This window comes from Anser anser, assembly GCF_964211835.1.
Source record: "Anser anser genome assembly, chromosome: Z".
In the NCBI taxonomy this organism is placed as follows: Eukaryota; Metazoa; Chordata; class Aves; order Anseriformes; family Anatidae; genus Anser; species Anser anser.
This window is the reverse complement of record NC_139723.1, coordinates 33,645,469-33,664,573: the sequence shown is the minus strand read 5'-3', so window position 1 is coordinate 33,664,573 and position 19,105 is coordinate 33,645,469. Positions and strand designations below refer to the sequence as shown.

Below are 19,105 nucleotides of genomic sequence, written 5' to 3'. Positions count from 1 at the left end.
GTAATAAATTAGATTAATCTTAGCTAAATGGAGCCTGTTTTGATTGTGATTATAATTGGTGAATGATCTCTCTTTCCTTATCTCAATCTACGATATTTTTTTGATTGTATTTTCTCCCCCTGTCCTGCTGAGAAGACAGAGTGAGCGAGCAGCCTGGTGGCCAACCAATGTCAACCCACCACACCATCAATTTTCAAAATTAATTTCAGCTCGGACAGCTGGCCATTTACTGAATCTGAACTTCTGAGTATAACATTTTCGTTCTGAAAATCTGTTTCTTTTTAAATACTTACATTTATTAACAAATACCTTCCTCACAGAAGTACTTCCAAGAAGCTAATACTGTGGGGTTTTTTTGTTTTGTTTTTTGTTTTTTTTTGAGGGACAAGCAATGTCCAGAATGTACAAGTTATGGATTTTGTGCTGCAGTCTGTACTGGTCAATTTGCTTCAAAACATCACTGAAGCTAAAAGCAAATTTCAACAGAAAATTCACCACTGAAAAATACTGTTTTGTTTCTTCTCCAGAGTGGTTAATTTCCGAGTTTCATAACAGAGAACATGTGCAGACTCTATTATCCCAGGATTAAAGCAATTGATTAAAAACAGTAATGTAAGGAGATGATAGAAATTCTCTTTCTCTCTTCAAAGAAAAGGGGGAAAAAAAGATGTAGTTTTTAGCTGGAGCAGAAGAGAAATATTGAACAGAGGTACTGTTTAAGGCCATCATCAGAACATAGTCAACAAAGATATCTACAGTTTGTATGACAGGATTTGCAGGTCATATTCCTCTAAAAGCTTAGAGTGTTTGGTAATGCAGGTAAGAAGTTTTAGAGCAGGCTAAAGACTGAGAACAGGTCATGAAACACCCTGAGTCAAACATTTTTGAAGAAAAAGTCCGAAGTCAATGAATCAGTAGAACATAATTTACATTAAATAGGTTAACTAAAATATTTACAAAAAGAACATAAATGTAGATTACTTTAAAATATTCTTACCTCATGGTTGTAATCCAGTATCCCTTTTAAAATTTTCTTCAGGTTGCTTACCTATTTGACAAGAAGAGGAAGGAAATAAAATAAATGCAAAGAATAAATTGCAGAAACACGATCATAAAGTAGGCAATCACAGAAGAATCACATAAAAGAATCATACAATCACATCAATTCGCATGATGAGAATTTCTGTTTAAACAGTTTGAAGTAGAATTATGGAAATTATGCAATAGTCCATTGTGATCAGACTGCTAGACCTGGTCACAAATCTTTATGAATTCACATAACCCATTTAAGTTTATGAAGATCAACACATGTTCTCAGATGGCCTCTAGATCAGACTCTAAAGCACCAAGCTTCTTTGGAATACTTGGTTATGTATATATATATATACACACACACACGCACACAAACACACACACATATATACATATACATATATATATATATTTTCACATATATACATATATATATATATTTTTATCTGTAAGTTGAAACATTCTTTTTCTTCCTTCTTGTCATAAAATATGCTAGTGATCTACTGTTTGTAGAAGCAAACCTTTTGTTCCAAACTGAAACCAGCTACTGCTTGGTATCATCTTTTATACCAAGCCTACGTAAGGCTAACTTATTAACATTCTCACTAATTAATCCTCCTGGTTCTTTCATTTTTGTTTGATACCCCCTAACCCAGTTTTTCACAATCAAATGCTTGTCTTATAGTGTCAAGGCAAAATTCACATTTCTTCAATGCCATACAAAGATAGTTTTTGTTCCTCCTGCATAATCAATGACATCAGTTACACGTCTCCTGCTGTATAGAGTCTATGTCACAGTTCTTCAGCTCCCCTTCTGGCAAAAAAACAAACAAAAAAAAAACAAACCACCACAGAAGCCACGACTTAGGACAAGTCTCTAAGAAACTGTGAAAAAGAAAAAAAAAAAAGGCCAGTGGATCTTATAGGTGATGCTTAGAAAAAAAGATATCTTTTTTGAAAATAACTGCGATGGATTCCCACCAAATGGTATAGATTCCCAACAATGTATATGTGCAAGAAATTTAGATAACAGAAGCAGTGCACTTGTCCCCTATGACAGCAAGTCTATAAGCGGGTTCTATAAAGACTGAGCAGAAATGAGAGGATGGTTAGAGAACTAAGTAATCACTTCCCAATTCTATTCATCTTATCTTAGACACAGGTAGTGTAAGAATTAGGATTCAGACTAGGATTTGTGAACTGATGTTGCTGACAATAGTAGCCACAGTTGCAAACCATGACACTATAATGGAGAGAGGGAAAAAAACAAATCAAAACAAAACTCTCAAATCCCAGCTGCCTTAAAACTTCCAATTACGTATATACTTTTTATTATTCTGAAAATATCCAATAAGGAACTTCTGGCAGCAGACAGAATCTATCTACCTTCCAAAAGACCTAAGAAAACACTGCAGAAAACAGTTTGGAGGCATGATTGAAGCCCAACGACAGACTCAACACTCCAACAGCCAACAGACAAAATGAAGTGAGGAAAGAAAAATACAGTTCCTTTTCTGGAGGAAACTCTACAAAGGAACTGGCTACACCACTTAATACATCTCTAAAATCTACAATAACATTCTAGCTGTCTGCCCCAAAGCAATCACCACCATCTTTCAAGGGCTATGAACGATCATAACCAAAGTCTGCAACGGATTTAAGATTTTAAAGAAATATAAATCATTTGATTTTTATATCAAATCACCATAACAAATACTGCACTGATTGGAATATAATTTTCTTACTTGATTCATTAAAATCTTCCAGTCTGTAATTTACCTGCGTCTGCTGCAGAAAGTTTCACAGAAACCCAAGGGCCATGCTGTAGAATTTAAGTCCAGTTTACCGATGAGAACATTGTGAGGAACCTTGAACTTGAACACAATCCCAGAAATGAGAAACAAAATAGGATGTACTAGGCTAGAAAATACTTGTTTTCCCCTTTTCTTGTGAGCATTTTTTGAATTAAAATCCCTTAAAAACAAAGAGTTATCTTCCTCCATATAACTTTCATAGAACTTAGAGCTGAGATGCTGGAACAATATCAGCATTGATCAGAATCTGTCAAGAAAAACACCATATAGGACAGCATCTTCAGAAAAAGATAACAGCGAATAAACTGAAATAATCTTGTCTTTGAGGTCCAATTTTTTTTTTTGTCAACCACTGCCAATCAGCAGTGTTGGGATAACTTGCCTTCAGGAATTAACTGCACCATCTTTGTACTGAGAGCACAATCAGACAATTATAAAGCCAAAGCAGCATCTTTATAGACTGGCTTAAACTTAACAACAACCTTCAGTATTACTAGGGGAGTTCTCTTTCACTAGTGTGCAGTGAATACACTTAGATGGTTCTACTGCCAGTGGCAGAGAATCATCCTGGGAAACTACCACAAACGTTGTCTGTTTTCAGATTCAGCTCAGAGGATCCATTAGCATTTCCCAGGTCATAGCATAAATTCTTACAAGGAAGACTTCAAACAGAGATGAATGAAAACGAACAACAGATGTAACAGAGAAAAGCACAGGAAATTGTTAAAGACAACTGATTACATATAGAATTCTAAAACACAGCAGGTGATGGTTTATCGGATGTTTTTGTCTTTTTCTTAAGCACATGGAAAAAAATAACTACAAACAGTTAACAAAGACCATTAAGTCGTGCAATGGCAGAACACAACAGATATAATTTCCAATATGGATCATGACTATAGAGTGCTCCATAATCCTTTGGAGATCAGCACATGGGATCCCTATTTGGTTGCATCAGCAACTTGACCTCTTCCTTTTCTATACATAGCACATATACTACCCTCCCAACCCCTTTCATAATCCGTTCTGCACATCCATACCCACTTGGAAAAGACATGAAACCTACTGAAAAAATAGTAACAACTATACTCTATTGCACTGCTAAAGCCCTTACAACTCACAATTGATTGTTTCTAGATGAATCTCTATTAATTTTCAACATCATCTCAATTCATTTTCAGTACCTTTTCCATCCATCATTCCCCTTCAGAGTCATGGTGAATGGAGTTAAATCCAGTTGGAGGCCAGTCACTAGTGGAGTCCCCCAGGGCTCACTATTAGGGCCAGTTCTCTTTAATATCTTTATCAATGATCTGGATGAGGGGATTGAGTGCACCCTCGGTAAGTTTGCACCAAGTTAGACATGAGTGTTGATATGCTCTAGGATAGGAAGGCTCTGCAGAGGGATCTGGATAGGCTGGACTGATGGGCTGAGGCCAATTGCATGAGGTCCAATAAGGCCAAGTGCTGGGTTCTGCACCTGGGGCACAACAACCCCAAGCAGTGCTACAGGCTGGGGGAAGAGTGGCTGGAAAGCTGCCTGGCAGACAGGGACCTGGGGTTATTGGTCAATAGATGGCTGAACATGAGCCAGCAGTGTACTCAGGTGGCCAAGGCCAAGTGCATTCTTGCTTGTATCAGGAAAAGTGTGGTCAGCAGGACCAGGGAGGTGATTGTCCCCCTGTACTCAGCTCTGGTGAGGCCGCACCTCGAGTACTGTGTTCAGTTTCGGGCCCCTCACTACAAGAAGGACATCGAGGCCCTGGAGTGTCTCCAGAGAAGGGCTACAAAGCTGGTGAAGGGTCCAGAGAACAAGTCTTACGAGGAGTGGCTGAGGGAGCTGGGGTTGTTTCACTTGGAGAAAAGAAGGCTCGGGGAGACCTTATTGCTCTCTACAATTACCTTAAAGGAGGTTGTAGCGAGGTTGGGATCAGGCTCCTCTCCCAAGCACCAAGTGATAAGATGGGGAGAAACGGCCTCAAGTTGCACCAGGGGAGGTTGAGGTTGGATATTAGGAGAAATTTCTTCACTGAAAGGGCTGTGTGGCATTGGAATGGGCTGCCCAGGGTGTGGTTGAGTGACCATCCCTGGAGGTCTTCAGGAAACATATAGATGTAGAACTTCGCAGCATGGTTTTGTGGTGGACTTGACAGTACAAGGTTAAATGTTCGTCTAGATGATATTAAAAGTCTTTTCTATATTGATATTACCAGAAGTCTTTTCTATATTGATATAATGACTCTATATTTCTATAATGATTCTAAGATTCTACATATTTAGCACTTGCTATTTGATTAGACTGACCCGTACTCTACAGCATTAACCTGATAAACGGACTAGAATGAAAGGAGATACGATTTATTGAAGTCAACACACGATCTGGCACAGTAAACCTTAATGCTGGGGAGGCTGGGGCTGCTCTAAATTTTTTTCCTCACCCGTCATATGAAATCTCTATTTTTATTTAATTGCAGCTCAAACACCAATTCTATATTGAGGGTCTGTATGAACAGTTTGTCTACATTTCTCTCTTTAGGAATATACCTGAGCAACAAAAGGAAAGCCTAATGTAATGGACAGCAGAAATGCTCTTCAGCTTGTGATGATTGACAAAAAGGGACCAAGGGTTATATAACCACTTGTTCATTTAACATTTTGACAACCAGTCAAATGGCTGTCAAACAGACAGTTCTCATTCTTCCATTTATCCTTTTATCACATGCGTGACTGAAATCCTGCTTGTACAGAATACCCTGTGTAAATTAATTTATCCTTGTACATTTCAGGTACTCAGGTGTCTAAATGGGAACCCCAATGTTGAAATGTTATTCTACAGTATCTTCCCTGGGTAATTATGCATAGACCTATTTCTCTTCCTACAGGTTATAATTAACAACCTTATAACCTCTGGAAGTGTTGCTAGGGCAGGCTTGCAGTGATGAGAGAACTCTTAATCATTCAGCTTCAGGTATATGACTAAGTGCAGCCAAGAAGAGTACATAAATTGGAAAAAAAAGAGAGACTGTGTGTATGCGTAGTTCCCATTACATTAGGTTTCTGCTCTGAACTGCATTCTGTCTCTTCACTATTATAAATGGGGCCTAGAGAGAGGCTGTACTATTAGCTTTGGAGTTATCCCCCTCCAACTTGTCTTCTGCAAAAAGAAATACCAGGAAAAACAGACAGAGACACATCCTTGACTTAAATGGAAAAAAAAATCATTAAAAGGTGGCTGTGAACAAACAGTATTCCCACATTAAACTTATATTCAGAGACATTGCTGACTTAGGAACTAAGTATATACAAAAAAGAATTAAATGTATCAGCTGCTAAGTATCTTTTTTTGACAGAAATACATGCTGACTATTAAGAATGCCTGATCTCCACTTCTTGCTTGTAGAAGAACATTCACAAGATAGGCTTCTATCTTTATCAGGAAAAAAAAAATTAACAACCAAACCCTCAAACTCTAAATGGCTTTTCATGAATAAGTGTTCCCTTCTCTACAGAGAATATAAAAGTAGCAGAAGGATGATACCATACACAGAAAACTAGGTTCCATTACTATACAAGTCAACCCAGCCTGCACTGGAATAAATCAGTGTGAGCATAACTGCACTACTGCTGGAGTCAAAATTAATCCTCACAAAGAAGGTTTGTTCACTTGGATTACAACACTAAATAGCCTGTACTCTGATTTCACTGATTATTCCACTTTGCAATATTCCATCAAACAGAAAGCACTCAAACTGTACTTGTTGGAGAAAATCTAGTGGCACATGCTGTTTAAATGTGCTATTCAGGAATGGAACAAACACAGCTTGCTACTACAAACATGGATAAAATAAATGATGTGTGTAGCAAGTGATTAACTGCTTAAACTTTCGGTACTGATATTACTGGACTACTCAATATGGAACTATTCTTGTTTCTTGATTAGGGAATTTCATTCCTGCAAAATTTTGGCTATAAACTTATTTTCCACACCATTTTCCAGTTTCAGTGAAGGCTGTTTTGTCTTCAAAATGTCATCTTCTTCAGCATGAAGCACTAGTGCGTACACAGTTTAAACCCCAACCATTTTAAAGTGTTCATTTTTATATCAGGAAATAGAAGTCTGTGCTTTTATGTATTTTTCTTAAACCACAACATATAATTGCTGTTAGGCCAGGAGTGAGAAATAGTGGGTTTTGTTGCACAACAGAAAAAATAGACTGTGAAGCATGCTGATATATGCTGTGCCCCAGAAATTTTAACCCCAAATAAGTAACAAAATGTTTCTGTATTAAACACAGTAGGCAAACAGATCTGGTCTGTTTTAATAAACAGAATGCTAGTTGACCACTTCCTACTCTGCAAGTCCCTAGAGCTCTAACATTTCCTTTTCTCTATCCTGTTCATTGCTCAATCTCTAATGTCAGACAACCTGCCCCAAAACCAAGAGTATAACACCCCCCCTGTGAATTTTTACTTTTGTTTTGAACTGGTAAAGCAATGGGAAAAATATTTTTAACAGGACAGCATTCCTGCAGTTATCAAAAGTAAACTAAGTTTCATGAACTGCTAAACAAGAAAATTAATGAAAGCTCAACCATATATTCTTGTTTATATACCACAGAGGACAGCATCCAATGATGCAGTGCATCATTTTCTGAGTATCTCTCTCAACAGTGGTTAGGAGGGCCTGATACAGCTCTCCTAACCACTGCTTCACAAAGAATTACAGGCACATTATGTTTTCTTTGTTTTAAACCTACTTCCCCTACTAGACTTGTTCCTTTATGCGCTTCATAATACTGAGAGCTTGCACAAGTGGTGACTATTATACCACACAATATTGGAGGCAAGGAGCAACCATGTTTAGCAACAAGAACGTTCTTCAGCTCATTATCATGACTTGTGAAGTACTGAACTAACCTAATTATAGTTTCTCATGGTGGTTTTTAAAATATTAAGGGAAATCATATTGAGGAGACACACATGACTATGTTGCCTACATTTATAATCTAGTGACAAACCAACGTAAGTGCACGGATTGAAAATGCTCCTATGAGCAAGACTATGAATAACTGATTGATGGATGAACAGTTGAACAACTAAACTAGTAATGGTGTTTATTTACACAAAAAGAAGAAGAACGGCTGGCATAGTAGAAGATTACTTTCACGGTTAAAGAATGGGAGTAGAAATACCACATTTGTGACTTTTAAAGGAAGGGGCATACAAGAACATATACAAAAAGCTGTAACATGCATTTGTTTTAAACAAGAAAAAAATATCAGTCTTCAGTTCTTATTTACACGGAAGCATGAAAAGTAAAAAGGAACGACATCAGCAAGAAATTGAAATTTGAGCTGATGTTTTTCCAGACTTCAATCACATAATGAAGTTACTAGATTGCTCAGTCTTTCTGTTTTATTCACACCTGTTAAGCCTTAGACTTTGCCACACTGGCAGGAGAGAAAGGAAAAAAATAATTCTTCCTCAAGCTCTGTAAGATTTACAGAAGTTGCTGCTCCATTTTTAATCGATTGAAATACTATTATAACAAACAGTTGTCAGACTGTTGTTCTCCTAGTTTAACAACCAAGACTTCAATATTCCTTAGGAAAAAAAGCCACAGTATTGTTTTAGGGAAAAATGAAACCTTGCATCTAGCTGTTCATTTGCAATTTCATAAGCTTCTTTGAAAAAAAATAATTTAAATTAACTGCTCTACTACCAGCAGATTTTTATTTTTTATTTTTAGGAGCCATGTCTTTTCTTTACCAGCCTATCAATATATTCTCAACAATGTTCCCACATTTTGCTGGTAAGGCTATTAGACAAGCTGTTCTAGACAGTCCAGACTCGTACATACTGGCCAGGCAGCAGAAAACGTGCTGACAGATCTGCTAACAACATAGGCAACAACAACACCCTCCGTCCTTTCCTCAGGTAGCACTTAACCGTGTCTCCCCCCGCTCCAGTCAGCAACATTGAGTTTTTCCCACAGTTGTAGCCCTTTCACAGATGTTTAGAAAAGCTTTTGGGAGCCAGAACAAAATGTGTTTATGCAATATTATCTAATGAAAATCATCAGGAAGAAACCAGGCTGGAAACAGCAATTCAGAAAGGTACATATATCATTCTCTGGTCGGAAACTACACTAGTATCTGCATATGAAATTGTGTTCTTCAGGTTTTATACACCAAAATGCTCCATGGCTGTACCAGCGTAAATCCTGTTGCCTTTAAGATCTGCAGAGAAAGTACTAGAATACCAAGTGACATAAATGACCCAGCAAATACGCTGTGGTTAAAAAACATGCTGAGTACAAACAACACAGAAAAAGCATCACTTCCTCTCCTAAAACTCACTAGCTGTGCAGAGCTGGCAAAGTAAAATGAAATAACATTTTACCATTTTTATTTAAATAAATTGTCTATTAGTCTGCTATTATTACACAATTGTTTGTTGGAGCTTTTTTTCCTCTATATGGAAGCATACTTTCACACTTTGCATTAAAAACAAAAGATGTTTCATTCACATTTCTTTGTTTTTCAGATGGTAGTTTAAGCATGATGTTTATTTTAATATTTTTCTTTTAAATTGTTGAAACCCATTTAAAACTCAAAATGTGTTTTCTTCGCTAAACTATGCAGGACTATAATAACAAAAAATAAGCAAGTGTAATTAAAAACTGTCTTAAATTTAACTTACTGTACTATAAAGCAAGGTCTTAATCTAGAAATACGCTAATATTTAAACACAATATTGTATTAAGGACAGAACTACAGATCTGCAGAGAAGCAGATAAGTCAAATACCTTTAGTCTCCAATTATCTCCTACTTCTGTTTTGATCCTGTTTAGCCAGTTTTCATCAAAGTAAGCTGGATCTCTGAAAGAGAAAAAAAAAGAGTATTTGTTAAAAACTGATTCCAGAAACTAAGAAGATACTTTAGTGTGATTAAGACCCTATCTCAAGCTGAGGCTGCTTAAATGACTACATCTTTGTTCTATATACGGCCAGTACACAGTAGTTCAGAATCCCATTAGTACCCACTTCTTTAAGTCCTTGCACCCTGTTCACAGCACAGCTTCATTTGTGTGCCATGAGTAGCTAATAATTATGAAGAAGCTGCTGGAATGTATTTTGTCAGTTTTCCCCTCTCTATAAATTCTTCCTGTAATTTATCAGCTGTTGCTGGAGCAGTATGTTTGCATAACTTGAAAGTGTTACAAAAATTTATTACTTTTTCACATGTTATGGAATCATACTGCTATACACTGATTACAAACATTCCCCTGCTAAATGAGAAGCTTGAGACTGAAAAAATATATATTCTCTCTATATAATGAGAATGATCAAAAAGCGTAAGTGCAGCTAAGTGTTTTCTACTGAGAAAACAATCTACCAAACACTATCAGGTTTTGCAAATATTTTTTCACAGTAATCTTTGACAAATCTTTTTGCGAACACCCTTCCTTAACATTTTTTTGTATCTTCTGCACTATCGACAAGGCAATCAAGATAACGACAGAATAAAAACACCAACTTTTTGTAGAGTATACCTTTATTTCTCTAAACTTCTTCCCTCTCTTCCTTTTTCTCACAAGCACCTTCCTTTGGTTGTTGGTTAAACACAACTCCTAAGACTCTCTTGCCCTCAGTTCCTTTATCACCTAAAGACTAACATTTTCTACTGTACACTCAGGTAAAATCTCTCCTCTACCATACAGAATTTCAACAACGTTATTCTCAGAACTAGAGAGAGAATGCACTATAACTAGTTGGTTTTAAGGAGAATGACAACACAATATAAGGAAAGGCCCATACTGTCAGGGAAGAAAAACTTTTTATAAACATAAGGCTTTTGAGTCAACATGGTAGGCCCGGTTAGAGTTTCACAGGAAGTACTCTAATTTCTAGAAGTATACTGCTGCATTCACTGCCAAGTACTATTAGATTTACTGCTGTATCCTTTGAAGATAGAGTTGTGAACTGAACCCTTCCTTTTTGAAATATAATAAAAAAAAGGTAAGATTGTATGAAATCTTATGGGAAAAGCTCAAAAAAATTATGAATATGTCTGGAGATTAAAGTGACATCTCTGCAGTCATATATGTTGCAAGCCAGCAACTGTATCAGCAATTATAGTAGGGCATATTCTTTGTACCCACATTTTTTCCTGATGCATTATCCCTCCTGTATTCCATTTTCCCCACAATATCTTCTCCACAATGTTCCAATGCCTGCAAGCAGCCCATGATACAATACACAGGAGGGGAGAAGGATCATAAACACCAACATTTCTCTACTGAAACATTTTAACTGTTATTTTTACACATTCTGTTACAGACACTGGTGAAGATTATGGCATATTTCTTTTCCTCTGACATGGCATCCGCAAACATATAGCTGGAAGAACAGCTTTAATTACTAGTTAAGCTGATGACTCCAAATTGCTCCCATTCAAAAACAGTGCAGTTCTAGCACAGATGACAAAATCTTGAAGCATGAAACAGAAAAAGCAACATATTATCCACAGTTTTAACTGGTTTTGAAATGGACTTTTTTTTAAATAGCTGTCAAATAGCTTCTGCTCTCAGAGGCAGGTAAATCTGAGCAAGAAATTGATTCCAGTACATACAAGATCAACTACAGATGAAAAAAAAGTTCGCATTCAGTTTTTACATTAAATACTGTCTCTCCTTGCAAAAGGTCTTACTTATGCCTAACTTCCAACCAATCTGAACAAAATCATCCGGAGAACAGTGGAAAAAAAACACCTGTTAGCTGAAAACAAGGAGACCCACTTGAACTGCTTCTGTTTGAAGTCTGGAGTTCACAAAGCAGCCTGGTATATTCTGGATGGGCACTCTGCCAAACACAAGCGAGCCTTGCTCACAGACTCACGTCACCAAGGCTGGTGTCTCACAGACTTGCTCACCAAGTGTCTACCCAGCTCAGTGAGAAAGCAGGTATAACTAGTTATCTGTGCCTCCCCAGCAAAAAAGACCATGGGGACTTTCTTAAGGACCATATCTTATTTTAAAGATTGCAGTTGGTCATGAACATCTTCAGCTACTTCAAGGCTGCAGTGCCATCAATGTAACAACTCCCGATTTACTATTTTGATTGTAAATAACTAAGCATGAGGAACTGTCCACAGGCAGAACTCTGGACCAACTGGCAGGCTAATGCTGCATACCCCATTTCAATAATAAGGGCATCAACTGAAGAAGAAACAGATTTCAGGTTTAGCTCCAAATAATTCCACTCTGGATGCTTGTACTTTGATAGCACATAAAAAGCTTTTCTCAGGTACTACTGCAATTACTGTAACACATGGAAAAGAAAATGCCCCTCACTTTCTTGATAGAAGTCCTGGGCTATCTGCACCTTTATACAGATCATCAGACAAAGAAGATTGCTGAGAATTAAACCTAAACTAAGTATGGCGGCCTTTTTCCACAGATTTCACAGTTTTTTTTCTTTTTAAGTATACAAATCTCACAGAAGTATCCAGGGTTCAGCACCCGGTAAGCAAGCCACTCTACACCATTAACACACAGCAGTGATCAGAATAATACCAACAGTTCTCTTTAGGGCATCTCAGTGTGTTTACACAATAACTAGTAGAATACTGCAAAGAATATTTTGTCAGTAATATAAGCAGAAAAGCAACAAGGTGGGCATCAACACCAAGCAAATCTAGAATGACCACCCTTTCCTCATGTAAAAGTCACCTCAGAATCATTCCTAGAGCACTGGATTAATTTAATTCCTGTTCTCAAAAGCCCTATTAAGGTTCAGAATTTATATTAACTGCAACAGTTTCTCTCCGTATTGAACCAATGGAATGAATCATCTCAAACCAGAAGCTTTCCACCAGAATTTCTAGAAATACATTTTAAAAGAGCTTCCAGACCCTCCTCCAAAAGCTGCACTAGTTCATTCACAGCCCTTGCTGCAAACAAGTTTCCCTCTACTAAACCTTTGGGAATCATGACTCAACCACATTCTCAGAGCTCTTGAACTCCCTTTGTCCACGTCACTACGAAAGATGCTGTCATCTCTTGGAGTAATGCTTGAAAAAGCATCACCCAAGCAAATATGAAAATGTGTGGTTGAGAACTGAACAGCTGTGGTTACAGAACCTTCCACTTCATTTTGAAGAAGTACTGCACGAAACAAGGTCAGCAGAAAACTGACTGGAGCATAATCAATACTTTGAGATGGCTTGCTTGAACTCAGCATTCTGAAGTGATGAAGTTCCTCAGCCTATATTCAAAGTTGGGGAATCTCTTGCACTTGGTAACTTTCAAGGTTATAAAAGCATCTGTATATCAGTTGATTGCTGCCTAGTCTCTGAATAGCACTGCAGGTAATTGGAACTTTTCTTCAGAGCACAAGACACTTATCCTGTTGTCAATGGTGTATCACTTCATGTGATGTTGCTTTCAGCAGTTCTCATTTATACCACATCCATCTTATTTTGTATGCAAATTTTCCTTTATTTAAGCAATCATCTCTCCAAATCATAGATGCCAAGAGACAGAAATATTCTTCTGAAGAAAAGAAAACCAACCCACTGAACATGGAGTATAACACATGATTATTACTCATTTTAACAGTGGTACAGTAAGCTGCTTTAAGAGATGTCTGTTTACAAAGAGATCTCTCCACTAGGGACACATAAAAGCATGGCTTTTGCTTTCTGCATGTGTCAAAACATACACAGCATGCTGCAATGTATAATATTATAAATGAATAATTCATTAAGGGGGGCAAAATGCTCAGATGACAAATGAAAACAAATACCATCTTCCATATCTACCAAGGCCCAAATGACTGAAAAAAGAAAGAACTAAAAGAAGAGGAACACCGGGTACTAAACAGTCTCCAGAGAGAGATGAAAGAAAAATTTAAAACTATAGTATAAAACAGAGTAATATGCTTTTATGGGGATACCAGTGGACAGTAAGAAACAGATGAACAATATTAGTGGTAAATGCAAAAATCCACACAGAAAAAGATGATGCAATCTGGAAGCTAGCTATGGCACTTCTATCTGCTTGGAACAGCATAAGCAACATGATTTTAGCCAGACAGCCTACTCAGACAACTTGAACACCCGCTTCTGCTTCCAATCTTTACTTATCTTACTGTACAATTTTAATCAGAGGGAACAGCAACTTTCCTATCTGAACTCAAATGAACAGTAAATATTAAGGAATAATACAATAAATATAGGCTAAAACATAGGCTGAATGTATTTCTTAGAAGAAAATTATTAGCACTGGAGAACTCCATTCAATGACACTTTAACCTGAAATTCAACAATAAGGGCTTTATGATAAAAAGAATGATGTCTTTCAGTGTTTGTTGTGTTTTTTTAAATCACAACCTGTTTATTAACACCTGAATCTGTAAGTAAAATGCTTGTGCTTGCTTACATAATTCAAATGTCTGCCATATGTTATCACACACTACATTCCTGAAAAGCTTTTGAAGGTGTAATTGTCTTTCTGTATCCTTTTCTTCTCACAGTGTCTTCCAGAAGTTTTATTACAAAAAAAAATCTGCCATGTAAGTTGGCATTTCTGCTCAATGGTCCCTACTTACAAACATGGGACACTACCTTTAGCATAAAAACATTAAGAAAAACATACTTCAAAATGGAAGGAACTGCTGGCTTCTTCTGAACAGATGACACAAGGTATGGGTAGTTTTTTTATTATTATTCCCTGAAACTCTTCCTCATCATAAACTAGTGACTTTGTCATGTTTCCACTACTGCCTGCCCTCACAAGTACCAATGGAAACTTTCCGTGAAGGTAGAGGTTGAAAAATAGAACAGTGAGTTTAGACCCTCAAACTTTAGAATTTTTTTTTAGATTTTTTAGATGAAAAGCTATCCTTACTCTCCGATGGAAGTATATCCATATGACTGGACAAGAACAACATCCCTCAGTTTTTGTCAATGCTCTGCCTCATTCAGTTTGTGTTTTTCACCAACTGCATCTTCTTCATTCCCTGAGAACTTTAGGGAGGAATTCTCAACGGGTGCATTAATCCAGTATTTCAGTCACTTTTCACACACTGATTTTTGGGTGCATCAGGACATTTCCTATAAAACTTGCCAAAATTCTCTCCTCTCCCCTTTATGTACACACATTACAGGAGAACCCTAAAGGTGGGGGAAGGTGGGGAGCAGCTATGCTGAAAAACACCTGAATTTCAAGGATCATGCTGCACAGAAACACGAGTTTACTCTTCCCAATGGAATAAGGATAACATAGTTTAAGAAATTTTGTCTCTCCAGTCTAGGCAGTAAATTTGTCTTTTGACAATTAACTACTTGAGAGTGTCCAGTACACATGGCCCACAAAGCAGCAGCAGAGGGATGTGATAAGCATTAATTAGCAGGTGCAATCCCCTGCTGCAATAGATAGAGGCCCTCCCCATCTCCTGACTGACCTGTCATCTAATGAAGGTTGCGCTGCTTGCTGTGGGCCTGAATCCAGGGCATAAAAACCTGCCCATTCTCATCCTGCCCTCAGACTGTTACTCCTTCTACTCTTCCACCTGGGCACCAACTCTACAGCGAGGAAGACCTGGAGCATACCAAGCGTGACTACACGGCTCTGGAAGCAATGGTCAAGACCCAAGCAGTGTTCTTTCTCTCTGTCATGCCAGTTAAAGGGAAGAGCTTCAGAAGTCGACAGATTCTGCAGGCCTACAACCAGTTGTGTAACTGGTGTTGGCAGCAGGGTTTTGGTTTCTGTGACCATGGAACCCTCTCTGAGGGATCAAGAACTGCTTGGAAGAGATGGGATCCACCTGTCTGTGCTGGGAAGAAGCATCTTTGCTGATGGGCTAGCAACTGGTAACAGTTTTAAACAAGAAACAATGTAGGAGGTAAAGGATGATCGAACATCTGGTGGCAAGCAAAGGCTGCAGGGCAACATGAACAGGAGAGACCTCGTGGTCAACAAAACAGGGCTGAGGTGGGGTCACTCCAATCACATGAATAATAAAGTGTCTACAGAAAATAATTACAGTGAAAGCTCTCAAACTCGTTCTTGGGAATCAGCATGACTGCATGTCAATGTGAAGTGCCTAATACATGCAGCACTGAAAACAAATAGGAAGAAACAGGAAAATTATAAGGCCACAGTCTCATTGGCATCATGGGGACACAGTAGGATAGCTCACACGACCAGACTGCTGCCATGGATAGATTCAGGCTCTTTAGGAAGAACAGGTTTGGAAGGCAATGAGGGGGAGATGCCTTTAATGCGACAGAGCAGCAGGAATGCATGTGCTCTGCTTTGGGATGGACGATGAGCCAGCTGAAAGGTTATGGGTTAACATGACCAGGCAGACCACCACAGGTGATGTTGCTATACATGCTTGTTACAGGCCACCTGATCAGGATACTTAGATCATAGACAAGCTAATGAAGCATGGGATGGGTAAGTGGGAAATAAGGTGGGCTGAAAAGTGGCTGAACTGCCAGCCTCGAATGAGCATGAACCCCTGATGGAGGCCAGTCCACTAGCAGCACACCCAAGGGTCAGCCCTGTTTAACTTCTTTAATAGTGACCTAGATGACAGAACAGCGTGCAAGTTTTCAGATAACACAAGACTGGAAGGAGCATTTGACAGACCTGGGGAGTTGTGCTGCTGTTCAGAGGGAACTTGACAAACTGGAGAAATGGGCAGACAGGAACCTTATGCAGTTCAGCAAAACTGAACGTGAAGTCCTGCACCTGGGGAGGAACAACCAACCCCATGCACTAGTATTTGCTGGAGGCCAACTGGATGGAAAACAGCTTTGCAGAAAGGGAGCTTGGAAGAAACCGACCTGAACACATAACAGCAGTGTGCACTTGTGGCAAAAAAGACCAAATGGCATCCTAAGCAGCAGTAGGAGGAGCACTGCCAGCAGGTTAAGGGAAGTGCTAGTCAGCTCTGGTGAGACATCTTGGTTTCAGCTGGGATAGAATTAATTTTCTCCCTACTAGTTGGTATGGTGCTCTGTTTGGGATTTAGGATGAAAATTACTTTGATAACAGCAGTGTTCTAGTTATTGCAGAGCAGTGCTTACACAAAGCCAAAGACTGCTCAGCTCCTGGTGCTGGCCTGCAAGGAGGCTGGGGGTGCACCAGGAGCTGGGAGGGGACACAGCCAGGACAGCTGGCCCAGAATGGGCAAAGCGATGTCCCACACCATGTGGTGTCATGCTGAACAAGTGGGGGGATTTGGCCCAAGGATCTGCCTTTGCTTGGTGACTAGCTAGGACATTGGTCAGCCAGTGGCAAGCAACTACGTTGTGCATTTGTTTCTTCTTTTTGTTGTTATTGCTTTTCCTTTCCCACCTTTTCCTTCTCTCCTTTTTTGTTCTTTTTCTTAATAAACTGTCCTTATGTCAACCCATAAGTTCTTGCACGTTTCAATTCTCTCCCCCATTCACACTGGGTGAGGGTGGAGGGGTGAGCAAACAGCTCTGTGGCGTTTAGCTGCCTGCCAGGCTAAACCACAACGTGAGGCCACATCCGAAGCACTGTTTCTGGGCTCACCAGTAAGAGAGACAGAGACATAGAAGGAAGCTCAGCAAAGAGCAATTAAGATGATTAAAGGACTGAAGCATCTGTCATAGGAGGTGAGGCTGAGTGAGCTGGATCTGTTTAGCCTCAAGAAGAAAACGGTCAATGGAATCTTATCAATCCTGTATATAAATACTTGACGTATTTAAAGAAGAAGGAACCTGAACCCTCTCAGTGGCATCAGCGAACAGACAAGAGGCAGTGAAACACAGTAACTTCTATCTAAAAGTAAGGAATTTTTATTTCATTTTGTTGCTATTGCTACCATTCTCACTGTGAGGACAACCGAATACTTACACAGGTTGCACAGCGAACCTCTGGAGTCTCCATCCTTCAACACATTCAAAACCCTAACTGGACACAGTCCTGGGCAGCCTCCTCTAGCAGATTCTGCATTGAGAAGCAGGGTCGGTCTAGGCACTGCAGAGATGACTTCCAACTTTGCCTGTTCCAGACTCTTTGATGTAACCCAAGGGAGGCTCTCATTATGACAATGTCTGTCCTCCTGAACAACCGCTACGCAGATTGAGACCCTGTTTCCCAAGACATAGCCAAACCTCACTTGCTGACTGGAAGTAGAGAATAATTGTTTTCTCTTTTTGCTCCCACAAAGCCTTCGCTTTTTTTTTTTTTCTTTTCTCCATAATTAAATTATCCTTAACTCATGAGCCCTTTTTTCTCCACCATATTTTCTCCCACCCTCTCTCTTTGAGGATGGGGGAGTGAGAGAATGGTTGTGGTGGAGTTCAGTTGTCCATTAGACTGAAACCACCATAGCATCTTAACATTTGAAGGAAATAAAGCGTATCTTTTTAAAAAACAAATGAACAAAAAGTCTGTAGGACTGACATACTCAATTTGCACTATTGTCTTTGGTAAGTGCTGCTAAAGCTTCTGATGAACAATAAGAAGTTGTGTTTCTGTGAAAGTAAGTAAATCTGGATATAGACTGCTACGCTTTAGATGCTTACCTGTACTCCCCCAACACATCCTACATTACAGTGAGATGCTGAACTAATGCGTTTTATCCTGTGACCCTTACAGTTCAAGAAAACAAAACCATTATCTAGTGCAACAACTATTATTTTTTCCACTTACTCTCAAGAATGCAGTATCTTTGCAAACAACCAAATCGACAGTTTTATTCAGTTTACCACCAGTTTTATTGCTTGAAACTGACTCTAACATTACCAGTACACTGCTTTTCAAGCAATGATCATAGTCGATACGTTACCTTGCACTGGTTCCAACTTTTACCCCCCCAAAAAAGTATTTTGAACTTGCAAGCTTATTTTTAACCCAATTTACTTTCCAGTAAGATTAGAATTGAATAAATACCTTCCTAAAAGAAAACTTAATATATTTTCTTTTGCCCTTAAGATAGTTATTTGAAAACTTTGGAGAAGAAGCGTATTAGTCATGTTCCAGGTTAAATTACTATCTAAACAAAGGAATAGACAGCTCCTAATGAAATACCAGCCACGTTTGAACTAAAATACATTAATATCAGTCAAATTTATACAGAAAATAAATCTGTGTGTATTTAAATAATTAGATAAATTATTTCTTACATTTTTTGAAGAACCTGGGCCATCACAACCCCACTCGTTAAATCTTCCACAGTCTGGCATGGTGCCTCGACATTAAATGTCTGGATCTG

At 38.6% G+C, this 19,105-nt stretch overlaps 1 protein-coding gene across 2 annotated transcripts in view; it reads right to left on the bottom strand.

The window, feature by feature from the left end:
- Positions 1-19,105, bottom strand: part of HOOK3 (hook microtubule tethering protein 3) — an 87,297-nt gene that overhangs the window by 53,449 nt on the left and 14,743 nt on the right. For both annotated transcript variants that reach the window (XM_083817601.1, XM_083817600.1), the window contains exons 2-4: positions 19,017-19,102; positions 9,655-9,727; positions 998-1,048 (exon numbers count right to left, since the gene is read on the bottom strand). In XM_083817601.1, coding sequence (XP_083673727.1) covers positions 998-1,048; positions 9,655-9,727; positions 19,017-19,102 — 210 coding nt within the window. The remainder of the gene's footprint in view (positions 1-997; positions 1,049-9,654; positions 9,728-19,016; positions 19,103-19,105) is intronic.